Raw genomic sequence first — 24,578 nt, 5'->3', positions numbered from 1 at the left:
TTAAAGGGGGAGGTTCTAGCTTAATTTCCTCTCCATCTCCTCTCGCATTCTCCCACTCTTCCCCTCATTCCAACTATCATTCAATGTCTTTTCCTTTCATTCACAAAGTAGATTTTATTATTATTATTATTTTTTTTAAAAAATAAAATGGAAGAAGAAAGAAGACCGGTTTTAAAGGTGATTGACCCCCCAAAGATTTGGCAAAAGTTATTCGTGCAGCCCATCCATGAGATCCACACCAATCATCTGCAAGGCCCCACAATCAATAGTGGATTCAAAAAATTCTTTATCCGAGAGTGAGGTTTGTTCTTGTGTGTTATTGTGGTTGTTATTTGCTAATGGACATAACTCCCAAAAGGGATTTTCTGCAGGAAAAGGGTTTTCCGACAACTTTATGAAAAATAAAATAAATAAATAAAAGAAGAAGAAAGAAAGAAAATTGGTCGGCTCACCCAAAATCAACCCATAAGTGACCTTTTTAGTGTCTATTTCAAAGAGTGGGCAATCAGACAGTTTGCAGAAGAGCATCCAAACACATGATACAAATTGGGTTTTGGCTAAGACCACATTTAGGGATCAAAGGCCCCTTTGAGGATGCATCCAAACAGACACTACCTTGCTCACACAGGTGACTTCCAAACCAATCAACCATCCATCAAGTGGGTCCTCCCACTGAGAACAAAATCAAAAGCTAGTGGTGTGGCAATCATCACCATCTGACAACAGCCTACCAAGGACATTAAAAGAGAACTCTCTAATGCATATCCCTAAATGTTTGCTTTGATATACCCCATGGTATTACAATATGATAGCCATACGATAGCCCGGGCCCCTAACCATTGGATTCGAGTCTTTGTCAACAACACAAGCCATTTATTTGTTGTCAAAATAACTCTCAGATTGAATATCTAAATCCATTAATTATATAAAAGTTACAGCGACCTTTCATGTTCAAAGCAGAAGATCCAACTGCTCAAAGAGTTGAAATAACCCAATTGAGAGTTTTTATTTGTTGTCCATACATCAAATGAAATGATGCTTGTCATATAAATGGTTTGGATCATCGGACGATGAATCATATTCAAAGGCTGAACGCCCAATGTATCATATGACAATATGACGGGATGCATTCGAGCAAACCTCTTCATGGAGAAAGCAAAGGGAGAATCTTCGTGAATGGGTCAATCAAAGGCGTGCCATATGCCGATTCGTTGGTTTGGCTTAGAACAAAATTCAGCAATAGAATCAACAGTTTTTTTTGCAAACAAATAGAATACCTCAAGGACATTCCTATTAACCACCACAATATACATTGCAACATAGGAGGATGCCTACAGACAATGAATGAAAGATTAAAAGAATAAAAGAATTACAAGGCTGGGACGCAGTCAAAACCTTCTCAATGCAACCAGCTGAAATGGTGGACAGTGGAAGTTACCGAGAACCTTGTGATAAAGAATGAATGGAACTTATTTACAGACATTCAAAGTAAATCTTGAGTTAGATGCGATGGTCTGATTTCTCGAGGAAGCTGACGTATTTTGTATCCTTGAGAGCATTGTAGACATCCTTCCAGTTTGCGACCTGCTCGCAGAGGGGCTTGGTGTGTATCTGTACTTGGCGGCTCTCCAATTTCCTTTGTGGCAATCTTAGGAAATCTTGAACATCTATCAGCTTCTGCAAGTGGCCCAGCAAATATGAGATCCAAAGAAAAAGTAAAACTAGGTAGGAAAGAGGAACTATTGAAGAGGCCAACAATGTGGCCAATGGGGTCACTTGTGAGAGAGTGAGGAATTCATCACTTTCTAGTCACTATCTGATGGTTGTTATGGCTTGGAGATCGAACAGGCAGTTTGCTGCACTTGTGACAATTGGCACATGTGTGCAGTGGTCCATGCCATTCATCAGGTGGGGATCCAGCGTCAACATGCCTGGGCCCAAAGGTCAAGACTATCCATTCACTAGGGGGCTGCACGTTTACGGTGAATATCAAGGCCGTTGGTCATCTTTCGCCTAATTATCTGTCTCACATGTGATCCACGGGAAGAGCAGACTGCCTGGTTGTTGGGCAACAGTGCACAATCATGGTGGCGCCACCTTATGAATGGCCTGGATCAACACAAGCATGCCACATTGGCCCGCCGGCTGAGAATCACTTCTTTAATCCTCACCTCTACACAAGTCCCTTAGCACTCATCAACATGCAATACAGATAACACGTCATTTCAGGAGGGGTCTGTGTTTGAAATGTTTTAAATGAATTAACAGTCCTGCAGCATCAGGATGTGCAGTTCCCTGAGGTGCCCAGTCTATACAAGTGGGGCCCATGGTTCACTCATTGAATTGATGGTCCCCCACCACACAACAGATGCCCAAAATACCTCCCAGATTGGAAGATCCTGTCTTATCGGAGGCTACAACTAACAAGTCATGGAAAATAAAATGATAGCCTGGCAAAAAGGCCAAAATTTATACGGCTAGGATCTTCAATGCAGAAGAGCCTTGGGTTCAAGCCCGTAGCCCGGTGGTACATAGAGTGTGTTTCAACATTGAAATCTCCAGTGAAGCCAGCTTAGCTAACATACCCCCAAAAAAAAAAAAAAAGAACTGGAAGAATTTTAGGGCATCACCCATCTATGACAGAGTCAATCAGATTAACATTATCCCTGAACCATGGTCCCACATGTAGGGGCATGCACCATGAAAATGTAAATGCCCCAAAGCACCAGAGGCGTTGCAGTTCCTCGATTGAGAAATGCAAGAAGAGACTGATGAGTATATAACAAAGGACTTTTTCCACTGAGCAGTAAATGATTTACCGTGCGGTTGCTGACAAGATCCTCATAGTAGACGATAATGTGGCGAGTACTCTTGAAGTATTCTAAAGCATTGACCGCCATCTCCTCAGCACGTTTCAGATCGGGAAGCAATAAAGTGACATTGATCACTGGCTTATACTGTGCGAGCAACTTGGCCTGCATCCAGATATCCATTATGATTGCAAGAAAAACTTTTGCATGACGAGAGATTGAAGAGGTAATTTGCTGCTGATGTGCCAATCTGAATATCCAATACAAACACTTGATATGATATCCAGGCCATTTATCAGGTTAGGTCCATAAATCAACCTGGACCTCTCAGTCAGCCGCATGCAATTGTGTACTAGGCCATTCATATTCTAACCAAACCGTGTCATTTTGGCATGTGCACAAATCACCTCATAGATCCCTTGTGCAAATCACCATAGTACTTTTCTGTGGGAATAGATATGGCATTCAGAAAATGAGAATGGGCAATATGATTCGTCGGAACACGCATACACATGAATATTCCTTTCTAAAAGCAATGAGGTTTAGAGGTTTTTATTGTGACTAGTCTTTTACGAAATATAATGGTTTAGGATGCTATTGGGAATTTTAAATACCCAAAGGGTCATTTGCCCAAATGTCTACTGACCGTGTTTCATTTTCTGGGAGAAATGAGATCATCGGTGATTTGGCACCCATTTAACAAGAAAAAGCCAATTAAGCTCGCTCACTAAGGTGCTGCCAGTCCTTCCAACAACGAAGCCTCCCTCTTTTAAGCAGACACAGCGGAAATAGTACAAGCTGCTTTTCCAAACTCAGCCTTTAGTAATTTCACAAGCTGAGATCAGAAGGTTTAAAAACCGTGACCTAGCTAGGCATTAGAGCTGGGCATGGAACGACTAGACTCGGCAAACTCAACTCGTCCGACTTGTTCAGATCCCACTTGATCCGAACCGAGTGGGTGAGTCGATCCGAATCAAGTTGACTTCGTCCAATCCGAACTCAGACCGAGTCAAGTTCGAGTCACCCAGTAACGCAACTCAACTCGAAATCCAACTCGGTACTGGCTCGACTCGATCTGAAACTCGACTCGTACATATATATTAATAAATAAATAAAAAAAAATTTAAAAAAAAAACTCAGATCTGAGATGCCGTGTAGCTGATGGAGAGGCTGCAATTCTGGCAAGTGAATCTAGACTTTGAGTGGTGATTTCAGCCCGTGAATACCCACTGCACCCAACCCGACTCGGTACATGTGACCGGGTCGAACTCAGTCCAAATTAGTCCAGGCTGGACCCGGACTTGGATCGGGTCATGCATGCTTGAATCAGTACCGAGTCGGTTCGAGTTCGGGTCAGGCCTATTTCAAAACCGGATCGAGTCAGGTCAGCCCTAACTCGGTCCAACTCAACTCGATGCCCAGCTCTACTAGGCATTTGCATAGAGTGGGATGGTTGTTACTTGCATCACTGTAGTATATTAAAAATAATAATAAATAAATAAATATCCAAGAAGGGCTTACTCAGCAAGTACCTCAAGTCGACTTGCAGATTGGCCAAGTTCAGACTAATGAAGCATCCATATTTATCTTATAATTCATATGATAATTGTAAGATTCAGTTACAGTCATTTAGGATTTGCAATTTGAACCTACGATTCATATCATGTGGTGAGTGATACGATATGAATCATATTCATATCACAAATCACATGATTTTGACAACATTGCCCTAGATATATATTGGGGTTGCAAATTAGGTAATTCGTCCCCAAAACATTTTATAATCACTTTGAGGAATCTAAATGAAAGGAAGATGAAAGAGTATTGGATAGTGAGAGAGACCTCGGTTTGTGAATGGACATGGGATTTATGAGTGCCATTGAGTAGCTTCACATCTCGGTCATAAGAATTTGCAAGAATAGAAATAGTCCTACGCAGAAGATTTTTCCGGAGTAGAAAAATTGCAGAAACACCCTGGCTGTTGAAATACTCAACTATTTCTTCGTGATACTTCAAGACACCCTGCACTAACCATGCAAAGACAAAATCCTGATTCTTCCCATCAAAACTAATATAGAACCAGCAGGATAGAACGACGACAACATTCATTTTAAGATGCAACATTTGCATGCTGTCAAAGGCAAGTGATTGTGGAAAATAGAAGGAAACCATATGCCACGAATCAGCAAAAAATAAAATAAAAAAGCGTGCAGCTCTGATGTGAAGAAAAGGTGTCACGTAGCATTGATATTAATGAGGAATGCCACTTGCAAGTTCCCATCACAAACATCAATAACAAGTGATCCATGTGCGCCAAAATGGTAAACATATGCAAGATTTGGACCATTCATCAGGTGGGGCCATAGTGAATGTGCCCAGGCCCAAAAATCAGCCTGATCCACTTAGACATAAATGTCGAATGTAGACTAGGGCATCATGAGGACCACATGTATTTGGTAGTGAGTGTTCTGTCCGCCTGCGGGGGATGCTTGTGTTCGGCATTGGCAGATGGCTGCTTGCAATTAGCAACATAGCATTCCTCGATATTAGATCAACATCCAGAACCCTTCTGTTCTCAAAGTCAGGAATGCTTAGATGAGGGATAAAGGACTCCTTCAATCATCAGTTGAAATGGTGTCCAGCACCTACTGATGCAAGTCGGAGTTAGTCCAACTAAGATAGCACTGGGGAGTTGCATTTGTGTCGCACAGACAAGGGTGTGCTAAATTGTTAGCAAATCCATGACAACAAGCTCAAAAGGTGGGACAATATAACAGTTAGATGGAAGATTGATAGTTTTTTTATGAGCACAAGTTAATATGTTTTTAACAAATCTTCCATCCTTTCATGCTTTTATTATCTAATAAGAATAGAAGTAACATTTCTCTACCTTCTCTTCTTCTTCTTCTTCTTCCACTCTTTTTAAAGATTATTTCCTTAGTTTTATAGACATAGAAGTGACAAAAATAACATCGACACAAAGCATTAAGCTGGCGTACAAGGTGAAAAGATGATAGCTTCAGTTTGAATGAACATAAATGTCATCGAACAGATCCTATTGGTCTGAAAAATGTATTAAACTTTTTTATTTGAAAGCCATGGTCAGAGTCCAAAAAAGTGTTCACGTAAAACACTACCTGATTAAGCATCCACTTGAAGCCAACTGCAGCTGAGCATTCATTTTTGGAGGCACTACTAAACCAATCAAGATTGTACACTTTGTCCAACGTGCTTAGAACAGATGAAATATTACTCCGCCTTTCTTTAACAGAAAAAATCTCTCCATTAGAGCTAACATTGATGTGGCTGTTCAAGAAAGTTTCAAACCATCCACTTCCAGACCTCTGCATGGACAAAATTGCAAAGAAGTGGACAGGATTGCATATGCATTCACCCCTGTTGAAGTGCTAACAACTTTAAAAAGTGTGTTATTAAAAAAATATACAAAATGAAATGCGGAAATTTTGTAATACCTGCTATAAGTTTTTGGTTTCGGATAGTGCAAAAGCAAACCCTCCCCAGCCTGAGTGCTAGAAACCTGACACTGTTCCACGGTTACTTGGATTTTTGTGCCTAGCGGGATATAATTTGGATTCACACGTGTGCTAATTTGCTTTAGACAAATAAAGCAAATATAAATACCACAAAGCATTGCAATGACCAGCACAACCATCCTCAACACAATCGGTGTCCTCTTAGAAGTATTTGTGGGACACATGTCCTGTAAGAAATGCATCTTTTGTCAACATAACTACTTAAACAAGAGTCAAGTGTGATTTTCTAAATTGATTCACTATTTAAACAAGTTCTAAAATGACGAGCTCCACACTTCAGAAGTATGAAATTGACAGAGAAACAAAATAAGAAAAAGCATTAGATAGAAAATTTAAACTAGAATAAAAGGGGGCAAACGAAAGACAAAGCATAGAAGATAAGGTGCTGTTTCACTCTATTAAAAGAGGCATAATTTAAATCAGAAACATTAAAAGAGTCCTAAACATATACTTAGGGCCTGTTTGGATTCGTGTATACGGGTGTATTGTATTGTATCCAGCTATTGTTCATGTATACGGTCGATCATTTTCAGAATACATCCAAATCAACATGCCATTAACCAATGTTTGGATAGGAGGTATTGTTCGAGCAAGTATACAACTTCTTGTACAGATCAATGTTTGGAAACGACGTATAATGGCTGCGTATTGTATATACGTATAAATATTGATAGCACTTATACAACTGTGGCTATTTTTAAGTTCTTATACATTGTATCTCAGGTGGGACCCACTTCATGTTTGTGATTAATCCTACCCATCCATCATGTTCTGACTGAATAATCCTACCCGTCCATCCATTGTCACCAAATTGGAAAGGCATGAGTAACGGTATGGATGGCATCTAAAATGGTGTGTGGAGTCCTAAAATGGTCTCACGGAACAGATGGACGAGGAGAATTGTTCACAAACATTAAAGTGGGCCCCACCTAGGTTACCAGCGCAGGAACTTCCTGCGAAAGGCGTCCGCTGGAAATGCACGCGCCCTATCTGAAGAGGCGATGTGGGTCCCATGATGAGGTCGGCACTCATCCACGCCGTCCATCTAGTAAGAATACGAGGGGGGGGGTTTAAAAAAAAAAGACTGACAAAATCCCAACGTCGTTCACGCAGATGTGATTGGATTTTCCACCCAATCTGAAAGTCACACAAAAAATCCATGAATCAGCTCATGGTTACAGGGTAAGATGCGTATCGCAGAACGTTCCGGAAGGGAGATATTCGTACTTGAACGATCGGCTTTTCGCCGGACGATCTGGTGTGTGAATCAACGATTTGCTACGATCCAACGTGGTAAGCAGTGTATCCTCACGACTGTATTTTGAAATCAGCCTTTCGGAAGCGAAGCTTCTCAGCTGAATGGCCACATGCAGAAGGTCGGAAATGATCTAAGCAGCTGCTGGAGTAGAAATATTACGTCCTCCTCAGATAGAAAACCCTCTGCAACAGACTGATCCTCTATCGCACGCGAATACAGCGTCTTGAATAGGTTGTACTGGCAGTAACTGAGACATCTGACAATACAATACCGTCGATTTGATTTTTTGAATAAAAGTTGTATTCGCACGCATGGTGTTCCATGGATCTCATCTCCAAACCAAACACTGTATAGTGTATTTTAACCCCTTTAATACAATACGATACATCCTTATACGCGAATCTAAACAGACCCTAAATAACATGTAGTTACTTACAGATTAAAAAACTGTCACCCCTACTGATAACTTCTCTAACACATCTTAGCTCTAAAATGGGAAACTACTAAAGTCCACCTGAGGCAACCCAAAAGGTTGCAAAGGGATTCAAAGCAAAGAAATCGTGGGCCCCAAATCCATGGGTTCCACCTCATACGGGCCTCAAATCCATGGGTTCTATGGGCCGCCCACCCCGAGTGTGCCCCTGCATCCCACAGGCCACCCCACTCGAGCCCGGTGTGAAAATGCCCCTGCATTAATCACCCCCAGTGAGGAGTCTCAAACACGTTGAGACATCCCAATTTGATGCAGGACAATTAACCACTTGCTCTAAAGCTCAAATTGATAGAGCATGACGAATTAATCCCTTTATCTCATAGCCCAGGCCCCAAATCCATGGGTTAGGTCCTCGGCCGGACCCTCCTGATGGGCCCCAAATCCATGGGTTTTGCCGGCCACCCACCCCCGAGTGTGCCCTTGCATCCCGCAGACCACCCCACTTGAGCCTGGTGTGAAAATGCCCCCGCATTAGATACCCAAACTACTTCCTCTGAAATGTAACGACCGACGTAAAAATCTTCTGAAAGGGAACAGTAATGGTGGCACGATACAGAAAGATCATCAATGGAAAAGCCCTTGTTCAAAAAAACCACATTCATCCATTGGAAATTGGTTAAGGTTTTGTTTCCATCTTAGCTCAAAGTGTCTTGAAAAAGTTACTCATTAACCTAATATCTTGATCAAACATAATGTGGTCTTGGGAATGCCTTGCAGCCAGACCACTTCTCTAAGAAAAGGTTTGTAATGTGCTTTGCATCATCTGCCATCTTGCATGGGATGAACTGGACCATCTTGGAGAATTTATCAAAAACAACAAAAAAAGGAGCCATGGTCGCATTGCGTCCTTGGCAACCATGGTACAAAGTCCATGCTAAGATCTTTCTATGGGCCATTCAAAGCTAGTAATCAGAGTGTATAGGCCAGTGTTGTGTTTACCTGCCAAGTTGGCACACAGTGCGGTTGTAATATCCTTCTAGCTTCCTAGCCAATAGAAATAGTCTTTGACCATGGTCATAGTGTTTCTAATCCCAAAGTGACTTCCCAGGCCACCAAAAATGTAGTTTGCGTACTATTAACCCCCACAGAGCCCGTTGGAATGCACAGCCTAGTGTCGTAGAACAAGTATCCGTCATGAGAGCAAAGCATGGGTACTTGTCTAACCCGATAGATAAAGCAGCAAAGATCTTTCTAAAATCTTTATCGAATAACATAATCACTTTCGATCTCATCAAGTCCCACTACGGAGACTTATAACATGATCACTGGATTTGTCTTCCAGTTAAGTGCATTTGCAACCCCGTTCATTACTCCCCTCGATGCTTGAGATTGAAGGTAAACTCCTGAGTGTAACTCCAATTGGCGTGTTGCACACTCAATTTCTTCCAGGAGTGCAAGTACCTCAACGCCTCATGGTCAAATGCACTTAGTGGTGACCCATAAGAAAAGTGATAACAATACTATATGGAAATTAGTTCAACTTCATTGTAATGCTATAACCAATCAACAAACATTGATTTGGTCCACAAGGTGCATCAAGACCATTGATCTTCCATCAAATGAATCTAAATCCTCAAAGTAGCCAAGAGTTTTCATCTCAATCGTTGGATAATCCATATTCTTAATTAGGAACCTTTAGATGGGTTTGATCATCGATGAAACAAGATCAAACAACATATTAGCCATTTGGTTGCATCATGAGGTGGTATGCCTCCTAGAACGCAAGGAAATTTTTTATGCATCAAAAAATAGGCATGTGTGGCTTTTTTATTTTCTTTTTTGGCTTCAACAATACCACAATCATCATCTATGGAAGCCTTGATGACTACCCACAATTCGCATGACTAATTTGTTGTTCATTCTAAGTGGTGGTGTCCTCACAAGATTTAACAAGGAACCATCTTCTTCTTCTTCTTTTTCTTTCTTTCTTTCTTTTTTTTTTTGGAGAAGTTAAGAACCATCAATTTATTCATTTCAGAAGTGATTATGTAGAAGACAGATGGTGATAGCTATATTCACTTCTGTCTCTAAAGTATACAAGGGCATTTTATTCAAAATAGCAAGTGCGCTTTCAATACCCTGAAAAAATGTTTAACAACATTTCATAATGAGTTATGCCGAAGGCTAAAAAGCTCGGCAGCATTTATTGGAACATTGGCCCACTAAAATAAGTGATAATGAATGTGACGAAAGGGGTAGTTAGAGAAACTTGACATCTTTGCGTATCTAGCACCGGTTAGGTAGTATTTAGCTATGATAATATTTTATGAATATTTACTATGACAATTGGATAGGTTAATTAATTGCTTCTTGATTTAAGATCCATCACTCATCAAAGTAAAATACGCTAACAAATAGGATACCTTTTGAAACTATCAGATTATCCTCCTCTATTTCTAGTGCCGAACGCAAGCCATAAGAATTAGCAAGCAAATCTTCCCATGTAGCAAGGGCATAATTGAAGCGCATATCGAACAATATATCCGTCATAAATAATATTCTGCAAATTTTGGTTGTCTATTTCAAAAACATCTTTTAGCATTGCTAAGAACCACTATTGGGACGTGTGTGCCGTCTTCATGCCAATACAGTCATAAATAATATTCTTCGATTTGGTTAGAATGTGCTCTTAACAAATTGATGATTATTTTGAACAATTATAGTTGTCTACCTAAAAGTATCAATTAAATCTTGGGTCATAATGGATACATTGAGGGGCATCAGAAGTTGATGACTTGAAAAAAGCCAAGTATCAAGGAAACAACTTCATTCAAAACTTTGCTAAAATGCTGACTATCTATCTCTCCAATATATTGAAATATCTCATGGATTAGTTGATTCCCTTGCCCATGATCGAGAATTAAATGAAAATCCTTGAAGATATTTTGTATGATTTAACAAGTGATGGGGACATCACGCGCACGCACGCTGTCCCCCCTACACACGTACGCACGGAGGAGGGCCCCACCGTCGATCTGGCTCAATGACAGCGTCCAGGGAGGGCCTTCTAGTTAAAAGACGGAGTTTTGGTTCAAAAGAGTGGGCCCGATAATCAAGGAAAGTCCATCATGAGATCTCACGATTGTGGCCTACTAGTCGGATTAAGTTCGTATTTTAAGTTTTGCTTATTTATGTTATTTAGAACATCATAAACGTTTTAGATTTCTTTGATTAATTTTTATTTTGGCTTACTTCATCGCTAAGTAATAGGTTGCGCACAAGGCGCGAGTTTTAGGGTATAGGGTTTTCTTATAAATAGGCACCCCTTATAGTTCTTTTGATTCATTAAGTTGAATAAAAATTCCTGTGTGTTTTTTGCTCTCTGAGTTTATGAGTTGTGGAAAATTTCAAGTAGGTGCGAAGCCCTCCCTTTTTGAAGGGCTAACTATTATGGTGCGAAGCCACGCCTATCCCAATCCGCCCCTACCTTCTTCCATCCATATCTCTCACCTTCTGCAATCATTCTTGCTTCGAATCCATCAATTTTTGCAGCATATCTTCTCCCTACAGTCAGTTTCCAGAATCTGGCCCTGCGGGAGGGCCGAAACTTCAACAGAGCACTGCGCCCAAACCGCACGTCGGATCGCCGCGAGATTTGGAGGGTTTGTGGTCCCCCCTTGGCCGACCAGATCTTAGAAGGCCATTTTGGGATTCAAGCCCACAGTGCACATGCGGCCAGCCACCTGCGTACGTGTGTCAGACCCAGACCGCAGTCCACACGCAGGAGCTATTGTTTGGTTTAGGTTTTCTTCTTATTTTTCCCTTTCACACCAGTTTTTTCATAACCCTAACCCAGATTGCGTGATTTTTACTTCGTTTGCCCCTTTTTTTACTCTAGGGTTTTTTGAATTGCAATTCGTGAATCCCTTGGATTAGGGACTGGTTATTGTGCATGTGTGGATGATTTCTATTTCCCTTTGAGCATCGTTTGGTCTATAATTTTACAGATCCAGTCCTAGCTTGTGTAGGCCTAGACCCGCATAGATTCCCCTTGCTTTAATGTTTGGACTTTTGTGTGGGATATAGAATTTTTATGTTATTGTTTTTAAATTAGTATGATCTAAGCCTGAAATCTTGCATATCACATTTAAATTTCTTGTCCTGCATCAAATTTGGTATCAGAGCCTAGGGTTCCTGTAGGGGAATACATCACATATTTAGGGTTTAGTTTGTTTAAGTCCTTCATGCATCCAGTTCATCACATATATCTGTTTAGAAGACCGTAGTCCCTAATATTAGTTGCTGAAATTTCTGGTAGCAGGAAGTTAACAATTTACATTGCTGTAACTTTCTATTATTCCCTTATTTCGACAACTATATTGCCGGATTTTAGTGACTCTGCATAGTTCCCTCACATAGAGTCTCAAAGGATCATTTAGTCTTATTTAGTTGCATATAGTCCTCCTAGAAAGTCCTTAGGTGGAGTTAACAAGTGTATGCTCACACGTATGGGTTGCGGTTTTGGTTTGCACCCTACATTAAACATGAAGCAACTGCAAGAAGCAGTGGCCAAGTTAACCCAGCAGGTTGATTCCTTGAGTAAGCGCTTGGAACAACGTATAGATCAACGCCTTGACCAAATAGAGGCCTCCCTCGGGACAAACCCCACCATTAGGGAAGATATCCAATCTCAGGCAGGTGGTCAGGAAGTTAGACCAAGGAATGAGGGTGGCCAAGGAGTTGGTTGTAGGCGCACACCTGTGCACCTACCCCTTGACGGACATCATGATCAATATGACCCAAATACGCAACTCCTCAAGGGAGTTAGAGTAGATGCTCCTACATTTGATGGCCACTTGGACCCTAAAGTCTTTTTAGATTGGTTGGCGGATATGGACCACTATTTTGAGTGGTATGACATGACGGATGCTCGTCGAGTCTGGTTTGCCAAGATGAAGCTTGTGGGCCAAACAAAGAGGTTTTGGGTGACGGTAGAGCGAAAGAAAGAAAGAGCGAGGGAACTCCCAATAGTCCATTGGGGAGAGATGAAAGAAACACTTAAGGAGAAGTACCTTCCTTTTTCTTATCGCTTACAGTTGATCAAGGAGTGACAGTCTCTTCGACAGGGTTCCATGAGTGTTGCTAACTATATTGAGAAGTTCGAAGAATAATTGACCCGCTGCGAGGTTGATGAGGACCCTGTACTTACCCTTGCTTGTTTTAAAACGGGCCTCCGTCCTGACATTAGGAGAGAATTACTCGCCAAAGACAGAGACATTATTGAATAGTTATACCAAATAATGTTAGATGTCGAGCAATATCTCAAAGCGTCTGTGGGAAGGCGGTTTGACTTTCGTGAGTCCAGTGCTAAGGCCAACCCCTCTGGGGCTAAACCCGACACGGGATACCAAAACAAACCTTCTAACAATTTTCAGCCTAGACCCAAGGATGATAAGGGTAAAGAGATTGCCGGGTCTAGTTCACGTGGAAGTGGGGCCACTAGGTGTTTTAGGTGTCAGGGGTTTGGTCACTTTGCCCACTAGTGCGGCTCATATCTTGAACACATTCATTTTGGAAGTGGATTGGGTAGTAACCCACCAAGACCTAGCTAGAGATTGATTGTCCTATCAAGGGAAATGTGGGGCTCATCACGATGTATATATTTCATCCATGCTGTTCAACCATTTTCACATATTATTTTAGGGTATGAGCCTAAAGAAGAGGCAAATTGAAGACACAAGCGAACCGCACTATAGGAAGCAGTGGGGATTGAATTCGCACCGTTAAAAAAATCCTAGACATAGGAAATGTTTATTTGTCATCCAACCTGTTTATAAAGACAGATTGACCTAAACCTATAGGATGGGAAAACGTAAATATAAGCTTGATCTAAAATTTTTGTGCCCCTAAAGATGTTTTTAACTTAAATATAGTGTATTTGTTTCATCCATGCCATTTATCTATTTTGTCAGCTCATTTTAAGTAATGAGCCCAAAAATGAAGAAAGCTTATTGGCTGGTTTATCACGCACCACCGACCTAGGTAGTTGGTGTGTTGATGTCATCAAGTTACATGGGTCCCATCATAAGATATGTGTTATATCCTAATCAAATTTCGCCAACTTATTTTAAGGCTTGTACCGTGAAATGAAATAGATTCAAAGATCAAATGAACCACATTGCAAATACCATTAAAACCCTTTTGGGGTTGTAAAAGTTTTGAATCTATATAATATTTGTTTTTCCTCTTCATCTGAGTTTGTGTGACCTTATCAACCTATCATATATGGAAAATAAATGTTATAGTAGGCCCACAAATGTTTTAATGACTAGAATCATTGCCGTCACTATTATTTATAGTGTGGACCACTTAAGCTTTTCGATAGCACTATTTTTGGGCTCATGCTCTAAAGATAGATGAGTAGTGTGGATATAATATATACATCATTGCGGGGGCATGTAATTTTAATCTTCTTTTAACAGTTCATGCATCTTGGAGCACAAGGAGAGGTAGCTCTCGTCTTCGCACATACCCACACCAGCCAGGTGGGTGGTGTGTGGTACACCAGCCAATCCGTTTCCCTCATTTTTTTAGCACATTATTTAAAATGAGTTGGCAAAATAGATGGACAGGATGGATGAAACAAACACACACTAGTGGGGCCCACAGAGATTTGACACAAGCTAGCTAGCTAGATGGCGTTTGGGTGATCCGCCAAACCGTGTCCCAAAATTCAGTACAATCCACATCTAAGGTGGGGCATGTTATATGTAAGAACGTGGATGGAACGCTTAAAGTACATGCGAAAGTACCGGAAGTATTGGTCCCCCTTTCCAGCCGTTGATTCCGACCAGATTTTAAGATCTTAAGAACATTTTCCTTTCTCAATCTCTATGGAGTGAAGCCAAAAGGCCGAGAGGATATTCCCATCTCTTACTCATCAAAGCTCCCAGATGATCCAAACCTAGCTACGTCTCGTCCTCCAAATCACAATCGCCTCCATCTGTCGTCTTCCCTCCCTATTGCAATCGCTTCTATCTAAGAAGTGGTGCGACTCTCTCTCTCTCTCTCTCTCTCTCTCTATTTATCTATCTATCTGCCATTTTGGATTTCGATTTTTGGGGATCATTTTGGCCATATGGACTATTCACTTGCTCGGCCCCCACAGTGGACAGAGCATGCCTTAAATCATCAAATCTAACACTCAAATTCCTAGCCTCACTATGCTTCGAGCAATGCTAGGGTCAAGATCACATTTCAACCTCTTTTGAGGTTTTTGAATTTTTGGGGCTCATTTGTTGGGGTTTCTCAAAGAGAGACCAGATCCACTGCAGTTCTTTGCAGGTTGAGCTTAACCCAGAACGCAATGTGTGGGGCCCAACGTGATGTTTGCATGGCATCGAATCCATTTTGATGTGCACCCTCATGTTATCCTAGGTGTCCAGAAATCAGGCTGATCCAAAAGTCAGGTGGGCCACACCATGTGAAATCATGCTTATGACCTCTAAAATCACGCAGTGAGGGCTGCCTGAGTCCTAGAGTAGCCTGTTTTGGGGGGATCACATCTTTTGAATGGATTAGATGGCATATAGAAAAAAATACAGTAGGCCCCACTGGCGAACGTCCCCATTCCAACCGTTCCCTGCGGCTTGCCCCATCTCAGTTTGGGATTGGCCTGATTTTTGGGTGCGTAGGGACCGCACATGATGGACGTATTGGATGCCATCCATTGATCATGGTGGGCCCATACTCCAGGTTGTAGGTTAAGTTTAATTTACAAAGCTTTGTAGTGTATGCAGCCTCAATGAAGAATGACACATGAGGTCAGTGTTCTATTGAAGTTGTCTTTGAACTTGGAACTTAGTGTGAAAGGAGATTTCCTCTATTTCTTGCTTTACATGAAGCAGATCCATTTCTCTACATTTCACATTTTTATTACAATTTTCTGCATTTCTTGCTTTACATGAAGTGGACTTAATTTTCTGATGTGAAAATTATGGGAGTTACATCTGTTACATGCTTGTGGAGACAATGGCTCGTAATGTTTAGATTTGTTATACATTTTACCTCCCATCACCTTGTTTGTTAAATGACCATTGCGTACTTGTTGAAGGTTTCCCATCATCCTTTTAAAAAAATAATAATAATAATAAATAAATGTAATGATATTTTACTAAGGAAGCGCGAAGCTAGTGCAAAGAATTACACCCCTAAAAGAAAAGTAAAATTACAATCCACCATTGCCTTTATAAAAAAAAGGGCCATTCCACTACAAAGAGCTTTGCCTTGTTAAAAACCTTTCCCTCTGAACCACTCATATACCAGAAGCATCTGCCATTTCTTTCCCCCCTAGATTACCCAAAGGCCTACCATCAACGCCAATTTCCAGCTTGCACTTCTCTCTTTTCCAAGCCCAACACCATGCCATGCCATTGGGAAGTCACCAATTGATCCCAGCATAATCCAATATATATTTACATTGGAATATATGGAGTAGACCAGCAATGGGCCTTTATATAGTAGTGAAATGGTTTATCTGGGTAGAATTTACATATTAGTGTGGTGATGAACCTATTTGATGCATGTGTGGACCATATCTCTGTTGCTTCTTCTCTATTTTTAATGCAGGGGCATTTTCACACTGGGCTCGAGTGGGGTAGCCCGTGGGATGCGGGGACACACTCGGGGTGGGTGACCCATGTGATTTGGGGCCCACGGGGGAGGTCTCATGTTCGAGACTCCTCACCAGGGGTGATTAATGCGCATTTCACACCGGGCTTGAGTGGGGTAGCCCGTGGGATGGAAGGACACACTCGAGGTGGGCAGCCCATGTGACTTGGGGCCCACAAAGGGGGTTCGGCTGAGGTCCTAACCCATGAGATGTGGGGCTTGGGCTATGACATAAAGGGATTAATTCGCTATACTCTAACAGTTCGAGTTTTTAGAGCAAGTGGTTAATTGTCTTACATCAATTTTAACAAATGAAACTTCAATTTCATTGAAAAGCTGAAAAATATATGGACCTGTTTGGTTGTCTCATCCCTTGGTTTTCCAGGGAATTTTAGAGTTGGCCTAGGGAATAACTAATTTTTGTTTTCCTGGGGAAATCTAGGAAAATTCTAAAAATCATTGAATAAAAAAGCGAACAATTTTTTTTTTGGAAAGGTGATAAAACTTTTTATTAGAAGACTACCAATGAGAATAAGGGTGGGAAAGAATACAACTTAAAAGAAAAACCAACTACAGTCAGAAAAGACAAGACAATTTATAAACATCAGCTGCTTTTATACAAGGGCCGAATCCCACATCTCAAAAGTGGAATTCCAACGTGTGCATACATCTAGCTTCAACGTTTTTGGAGACTTCAAATTCAAATGTTGGACAATGTCATTCCATATACTCAATCTTGACGGCGAACCTCGTGTACTTCACACTCTCCCTCACATTCTCTATAGTTTGGTCAATTGATTTCAACCCTTCTTGTACAATTAAGTTGAGAATGTGTGCATAACACCGAATATGAAATATTTTTTTCTCAAAAAATAAATTGTCGGTTGCTTTAAACTGGTTACGTAAGAATGATATTACACTATCATTTGTCGAAGCATTATCTAAAGTTAATGAACGGACTTTTTTTTCAATGCCCCAATCTCGTAGACAGTTGTAAATGCAATCTGAAATAACCAAACTAGAATGGGGAGGTGGAAAGTGGCGAAAGTTCAATATTCTCTTGCAAAGTTTCCAATTTTCATCAACATAGTGTACAGTCAATGAAATGTAACCCTTTCTTTGATTTTGCGCCGTCTACATATCAGACGTCAAACTTACCCTTGAAACCGAATCTAAAACTCCTTTCAGCTTCATTTTCTCACTGGCATACATCTTCATGCACTCCCTCTTCACAGTAACACGAAAGACCTCAAACTGAGGATTAAGGAATTTACTATATCCCATAAATATTTCACCCTCTACCATTTAAATGGTTGTTCATCAATGATAATAAGCTTTGCAAACCACTCCTTCAGCTTCCTTTTTTCAAACTTATGAGTGGTAAGTGTACCTTCAAAAGCAGATCCTTCGGACTTTGTAAACGATAGCAATTGTTGGCCTGAAGGTGGAAGTTTAGGTCTTCTTGCACAACTTTGTCTATGTCTATTTAAATGAGACGTCGACTCCGCGACACTTTTGGTGTATAGACTTTTGCAGTGTAGACATCTGATCTTGGTGACATTGTTAACTACTTCTTCAAAATCATCCCAGACGGCTAACCGTTTCTTTCCTTTATTTGCAGCTAAAGACCCCTCTCCTTCAACAACAAATGGTGATGTGGCTAACGCATCGGCATTAAGGGTAGTTGGGACTTCATCCTCACTGGTCATATCTAAATATATGAAACAATTTCATTTATCCTTGGACCTTAGTAAAGAATTTCCTAAGCGGATAAATCAGTTACCCATTTAATGTTGGATAGATAGTAATGCTTTCATTATTCAAGTTAAATGGCACGCCAAAATTTCGGCAACATCTCCCCTTATCTCTCCATAATATATTAATCTTGAATTTGATTCACGCGTCAACTATCCACATAAAGTGTGGATATTTGATGAGGAAGTAAATGCAAGAAATATATCCAGAGAGAATTAGGAGAGACGAACCGAAACAAGCATGTGCATTTAAATTAGAAAAAATGAAAACATTAATATTTATCCAACATTGAATTATCCAAAAAGGAAATTTTGAGAATTTCTATGCATACATGAACACACTCAATCTATGTCTGGCAACATAGAAACCCTCAAATGGGTAACTGATTATCCTATACTACAATAATAACATAAAAAATAATTAAATCAATTACACATTCAATGTTAGATAGATAGTAATACTTTCATTATTCAATTTAAATGTCACGCCAAAATTTCGGCAGCATCTCCCCTTATCTCTCCAGAATATATTAATCTTGTATTTGATTCACACGTCAACTATCCACACAAAGTATGGATATTTGATGAGGAAGTAAAAGCAAGAAATATATCCAGAGAGAATTAGGAGAGACGAAACGAAACAAGCATGTGCATTTAAATTAGAATAAATGAAAACATTACTGTCTATCCAACATTGTACTGTCCAAAAAGGGACAATTTGAGAATTTCTATGTATCCATGAACACACTCAATCTATGTCTGGCAACATAGAAATCCTCAAATGGGCAACTGATTATCCTATACTACAACAACAAGAACAAAAAAAATAAAAATATATCTAATAGGCAATTGGTATAAGCACAGATTAAGACTAACTAACAAAAACAGAAAACATTGCGTCTCTTTTAGAGTCAACGGGCAGATATGGTAGTTCCACGCTAAGACCCTTGGGCCAACGTGAAAGCAGACTCCAAAGGAGCTACTGCTCAAAGTGCATGGCTAGAGGTGTTACCTCTACTACCAAACAGGCTGTTGTTCTTGTTCTAAAGAAATCAATTCTATAATTGGCAACTGATTGTCCTATACTTAAACAATTCCATAATCAATCGTAATTCAATTCAACATCTAGCTAAATGATAACAAAATGTGTTTAAACTAAATAAACAGATTTTGTTTTGATAAATTCACCTAATAATATCTACTATATACTAGTAACATACAAGCAATATTGGGGCACCATACCATAGGCTGCAAGAATATCATGTCCCCCTAAAAAATACATCCTCCAAGGATAACATATATATATATATATAATAAGTTGTTTATTGTCATTCTCAATCGCAAGTATCAATCATCATCAAACTAACTATTAACAGCATTTACAAAAATATAAATAACTGATTGGTGACGTGTTCTTTAGCTGTCTTGTACGGGCGTGTGGGCTTAGTAAAGCTCATGCAATAATTATCAAAATTGATCATATCCAGTAAAGCTCATGGAAAATAAATAAAAGGATGAAAAGATCAACAATCATCCAGTTACAACTACTATTGGAATGTGGTCAGTCCATGACAATTTCCATGTGCACAGTGGAGATTAATGTTAGTGCTCTCGATGGGCTGGGCTGACTTGTCGGGATTTCAGGCTTGGCTCATGCGTGAGCTGAAATACTAGGCCCGATGTTCAGGACCTAGGCCTAAATTTAAAGCCCATTCACTAATGTTGCTGGGCAGTGTCTAAGAGCCAACTAGCCATGCCCACTTAAGTTTTCAAGTGCATTTTTGTCAACTTCATACATGATGGGTCACACCTAAATAAAGAATGTGGATGGGCTCGGGCCTCATTGTTTTGGCTCATCACAGGCCATTTGAGGATGGACCTGGACTTTACTTTTGGGGCTGGCTATGGACAGAGCTTATCTCGCCCAGAACCCAGCCCCATTGACAGCCCTATTTCTTATAAAAGGATTAGCAACCATCTACAGCCAGGGGTGAAATGGGTTGGGTTCAGGCCGGACCAAGATCAACCTACCTCAATCCAAGCCTACCTGTTTATGAAATGGTGTAAGAATTTTGGCCTGAATCAAAGGTCTGACCCAAGACCTACAGATTCAATTGTAATTGAACTGGGCTCTATATGGTGCAACCCAATCCAGCTTGAATTGAACTAAGCTTCTACAACCCTAATCTTTGAGGGTCCCATAATCAAAACTCTATATTAATATTTTGTTTTGTAATTTTAAGTTGCCTTGAGTTGTCTCATCTGGACTCACCTATCAATAATCTGCCTGATTTTTGAGATAGATGATCATGATGGTGGGGCCAATTGTTTATGCAGCTTGGATGTCCCACACGAGTGACATTTTCGGCGAGAAGACCGAGCTGCATGTACGCTAACTCCTACCCCTGCTCGTCTCTAACCACGAACGGACGGCGTTCAATCACCACAGTTTGAATGCTTTTTTAATTTTTTTGAAAGTTGTAGAAATAAGCATGATACATCATGCACATTCCACATTCAAACAAAACTATCTAAATGAAACACACTGAAAGAGAGAAATCATACACTGAAAGAGAGAGAGAGAGAGAGAGAGAGAGAGAGAGAGAGAGAGAGAGAGAGAGAGAGAAATCATACTGGTTGCGGTTGGACGGAGGGACGAGCGAGCTCTGCTGGTCGGACGGCGAGACGAGCAGAGAGGCGGAGGTCCTCTGGTGGTTGGACGGACGGACGAGCAGAGAGAGGCGGACGGCCTTTGCTGGTCGGACGAGAGAGAGAGAGAGCTATTAGAGAGGTGGAGAGCCGAGAGGGACGAGAGAGAGAGAGAGAGAGAGATTTGCTGGGGTCGGCTGCTGGGTCGGGCGTTTTCTCAAAAGCGGAAAGCGACTGGAGTAGGTTTTTTTTTTTTTTTTTTTAAAATAAAGGTATATAGACCTAAAGGGCGAGTCGGGTTTCGGACCGAGTCGGTCAAACTTGGACTTATCCGAACTCGGCTCGAACTCAGATTTGGGCTGCAAAAAATGGCCCGTCCCGACCCGAACTCAGTTCCGGGTCAGGCCGAATTGCGCAAGTTAATCGGGTTAGCCCGGTTCGTGTACACCTTGAGAACCCATGAATGAAACAGATCCTTGACTCAAGTGGACCACACTGCAGGAAACAGGAGAACCGATTAGGTGTTACCTACATTACACCTTATTGGCAGTTATGGAATAATTGCACAAATCAAGTCTCATATCAAGCATAGCCATGTATGGAATAATTGCACAAATCAAGCCCCACATCAAGCACAGCCGTGTATGAAATAATTGTACAAATCAAGCCCCCATATCAAGCACAGCCGTGTACAGCTCATAGTACATTTCATATGTAGCACCATTTTAGTTGTACAAATATAGCACCATGATTGTTCTGTAAATATACACTATCACTAGAAAATACAAAGCAGACGAGAATATTTTTCCCCTTCTACGTTTCTTATCATGGTATTAGAGCGTCTCGCTCTTCGGGATCTCTAACGTGTCCGTTTCCATGGCTGAACCCAGCCAAACTTCATCCCAACTCATCAGTGATTTCACTTTACCAAATTTCCTAACCGCTGTCGACAACCCTGAAGCAACCTTAGTTCCAAAACTTCTCACCGGCAACAATTACCCCTCATGGAGACGTTCCATGCGTATGGCTCTCAATGCCAAAAATAAACTTGTCTTCGTTGATGGCACTTTAGCAAAACCTATAGATGCTTCCATAGCTACACTGTGGGAGAGGTGCTGCGACATGGTTCTTTCTTGGTTACTCAACTTTATCAACAAATCTCTAAGGCAAAACTTAATCTATTGTCAAAATCCTCTGAAGTAAGGAAAGACTTAGACCACCGATTCTCTCAAAGCAATCACCCGCGGTTGTATTGCCTCAAGCGTGATCTCGTCAATCTACATCAAGATTTCATGACTCTTACAGCCTACTACAACACCATCAAGGGACTCTGGTATGAATTGCACATTATGCAGGGATCTAACTCTTGCACATGCAATGCTCGAGAAAATGCTTCAGCAAAGGAAAATACGGAACATTTATTGCATTTTCTCATGGGCCTTAATGATTCTTTCAACAATATTAGGAGCCAAATTCTAGCTATGGATCCTCTACCCCCCATTGCTAAAGCATATGCTACTGTTCATCAAAAGGAGACACAGCGCCACTTTCATCTACCACTCCTACCCACACCCGACAACACAACCATGACTGTTTCTCACTATTCCAATCCAGTCCACAACAGAGCACGAAATGGCAAGAAGTGTATCAAATGCCGAAAAGAAGGCCACCTTGTTGAGAGCTGCTATGAGATTATTGGATACCCGACCCATTGGAATACCTCCAAGGCTAAGCAGAAGTTTGTTGCCGCAACTGCTCCAACCGTCTCAGCCAATGCAGTATCTTGGACATCCCCTCCTTCCACTGCAAGTGTAATCTCTGACCTCTCCACTGAGCAATATCGACAATTGATGGGTCTTCTTCAGCCAAACCATGTGGATGATTTTTCTAGTACCTCTAGCCTTTTATTACTCACTGGTTCTATGCCCTCCCTGCCTTGGGTCATTGACACGGGTGCTTCAACGCATGTGGCCTCTATGAATTTTTTGCCTCATGCTACTCATGTCACGACTCACTCACAGTCCCTCACTTTACCCACAGGGGCCATGACTCAAGTCACTCACATGGGCAATCTTGCTTTATCTCCCTCTTTTCAGCTCACTAATGTGTTATTTGTCCCTGGTTTTCAATACAATCCTCTTTCTGTTAGTCAGCTTACTAAAGTCGTCTCTTGCCTTGTTTTTTTTTACTCAATCTCTTTGCATTTTTCAGGATCAACACACGAGGAAGCTGATTAGAATGGGTGACGAACGTGGAGGTCTATATCACCTTCGAGCCCCGGGCCCCATTGCTCTTCATATTGACTTTACCGCCCACCCGTTATGGCATTTTCGTTTAGGTCATTCTTTACTTCCTTGTACCCCGAAAGATCTCTCTGATTTGAATAAAGATGCTCATTATGATATTTGTATTCGTGTTAAAAATACTCGTTTACCTTTTTCATTGGTTGAAAATAAAAGTGCAAATCCGTTTGATCGTATTTATTGTGATATATGGGGTGGCTATGCCACACCTTCTCATTCTAGTGCACATTATTTTCTTACTATTGTAGACGATTATTCTCGTGTCACTTGGGTTTATCTCATGAAATTTAAATTAGACATATTTTCTTGTCTCACAATTTTTTTTTCATGATCAAAACCCAATTCCAATGACATAAAACGAATTCGCACCGATAATGGTCAGGAATTTTTAGCTCATCGCCTTCAAAACTTCTTTTCTGATCATGGTATACTTCATGAGCATACTTGTGTTGAAACTCCTTAACAAAATGGTGTTGTCGAACGAAAACACCGTCATCTCTTAAATGTTGCTCGTTGTTTACGTTTTCAAGCTTGTTTACCTATCTCTTTTTGGGGTGAATGCATCCTAACTGCCACGTATTTGATTAATCGTACCCGTCGGTATCTCTACATCATAAAAATCCATATGAACTTCTTTTTCATAAAGCCCCCACTTATGCACATCTTCGTGTTTTTGGTTGTTTATGTTATGCACATGATTTGAACATTCATCGTAATAAATTTTCACCATATGCCTCCCCTTGCATTTTCCTTGGTTATTCTCTTAGTCACTCCACCTATCGTGTATATAGCATAGAAACCAATAAATTTTTTCTTCATGAGATGTTCGGTTTGTTGAGACTGTCTTTCCTTATGCTGACCTTATAGCTTATAACCTCGCAACCACCCCACCCACCGTCCCTACTGTCTCTATCGACCTTACCCATATCTTTCCTGCACTTCCTCCCCAAGAGCATCTTCCTAACCTCACAGATCATCCCAACAATAGCCCTTCTCTTGAACCCGTCGAACCCAACCTTCCCACTGCCTCCTCTCGGCCACACTGTCAGATCATTCGTCCTTCCTACCTTTAAGACCATATCTGCTCAGATCTCCCGGAGCCTTCACGTTCCACTCTCGATCCACAGACTTTCTCAGGTACGGTCTA

General features: G+C 40.9%; 1 protein-coding gene across 1 annotated transcript; it reads right to left on the bottom strand.

Moving 5' to 3' along the window:
* Positions 1–1,341: 1,341 nt before the first annotated feature.
* LOC131230845 (uncharacterized) lies at positions 1,342–21,282 on the bottom strand. Its single transcript, XM_058226856.1, has 6 exons — positions 21,114–21,282; positions 6,284–6,531; positions 5,948–6,206; positions 4,653–4,832; positions 2,820–2,975; positions 1,342–1,677 (listed from the first exon to the last, which is right to left on the bottom strand). The coding sequence occupies exons 2-6, from the start codon at positions 6,526–6,528 to the stop codon at positions 1,501–1,503; spliced, it is 1,017 nt and encodes a 338-aa protein (XP_058082839.1). The 5' UTR covers positions 6,529–6,531; positions 21,114–21,282; the 3' UTR covers positions 1,342–1,500.
* Positions 21,283–24,578: the final 3,296 nt, after the last annotated feature.

The sequence above is a fragment of the Magnolia sinica genome, chromosome 17 (assembly GCF_029962835.1).
Source record: "Magnolia sinica isolate HGM2019 chromosome 17, MsV1, whole genome shotgun sequence".
In the NCBI taxonomy this organism is placed as follows: domain Eukaryota; kingdom Viridiplantae; phylum Streptophyta; class Magnoliopsida; order Magnoliales; family Magnoliaceae; genus Magnolia; species Magnolia sinica.
The sequence above is the reverse complement of the archived record's forward strand: the minus strand, read 5'-3'. Positions and strand labels throughout refer to the sequence as shown.

Coding starts and splice junctions, on each gene's coding strand:
- LOC131230845 (XM_058226856.1), bottom strand. CDS start 6,528: ATGTGTCCCACAAATACTTCTAAGAGGACACCGATTGTGTTGAGGATG. Junction 4,833..5,947: donor TCAAGTGGATGCTTAATCAG/GTAGTGTTTTAC, acceptor TGGTTAGTGCAG/GGTGTCTTGAAGTATCACGA. Junction 1,678..2,819: donor ATCTTGTCAGCAACCGCACG/GTAAATCATTTA, acceptor GGCCACTTGCAG/AAGCTGATAGATGTTCAAGA.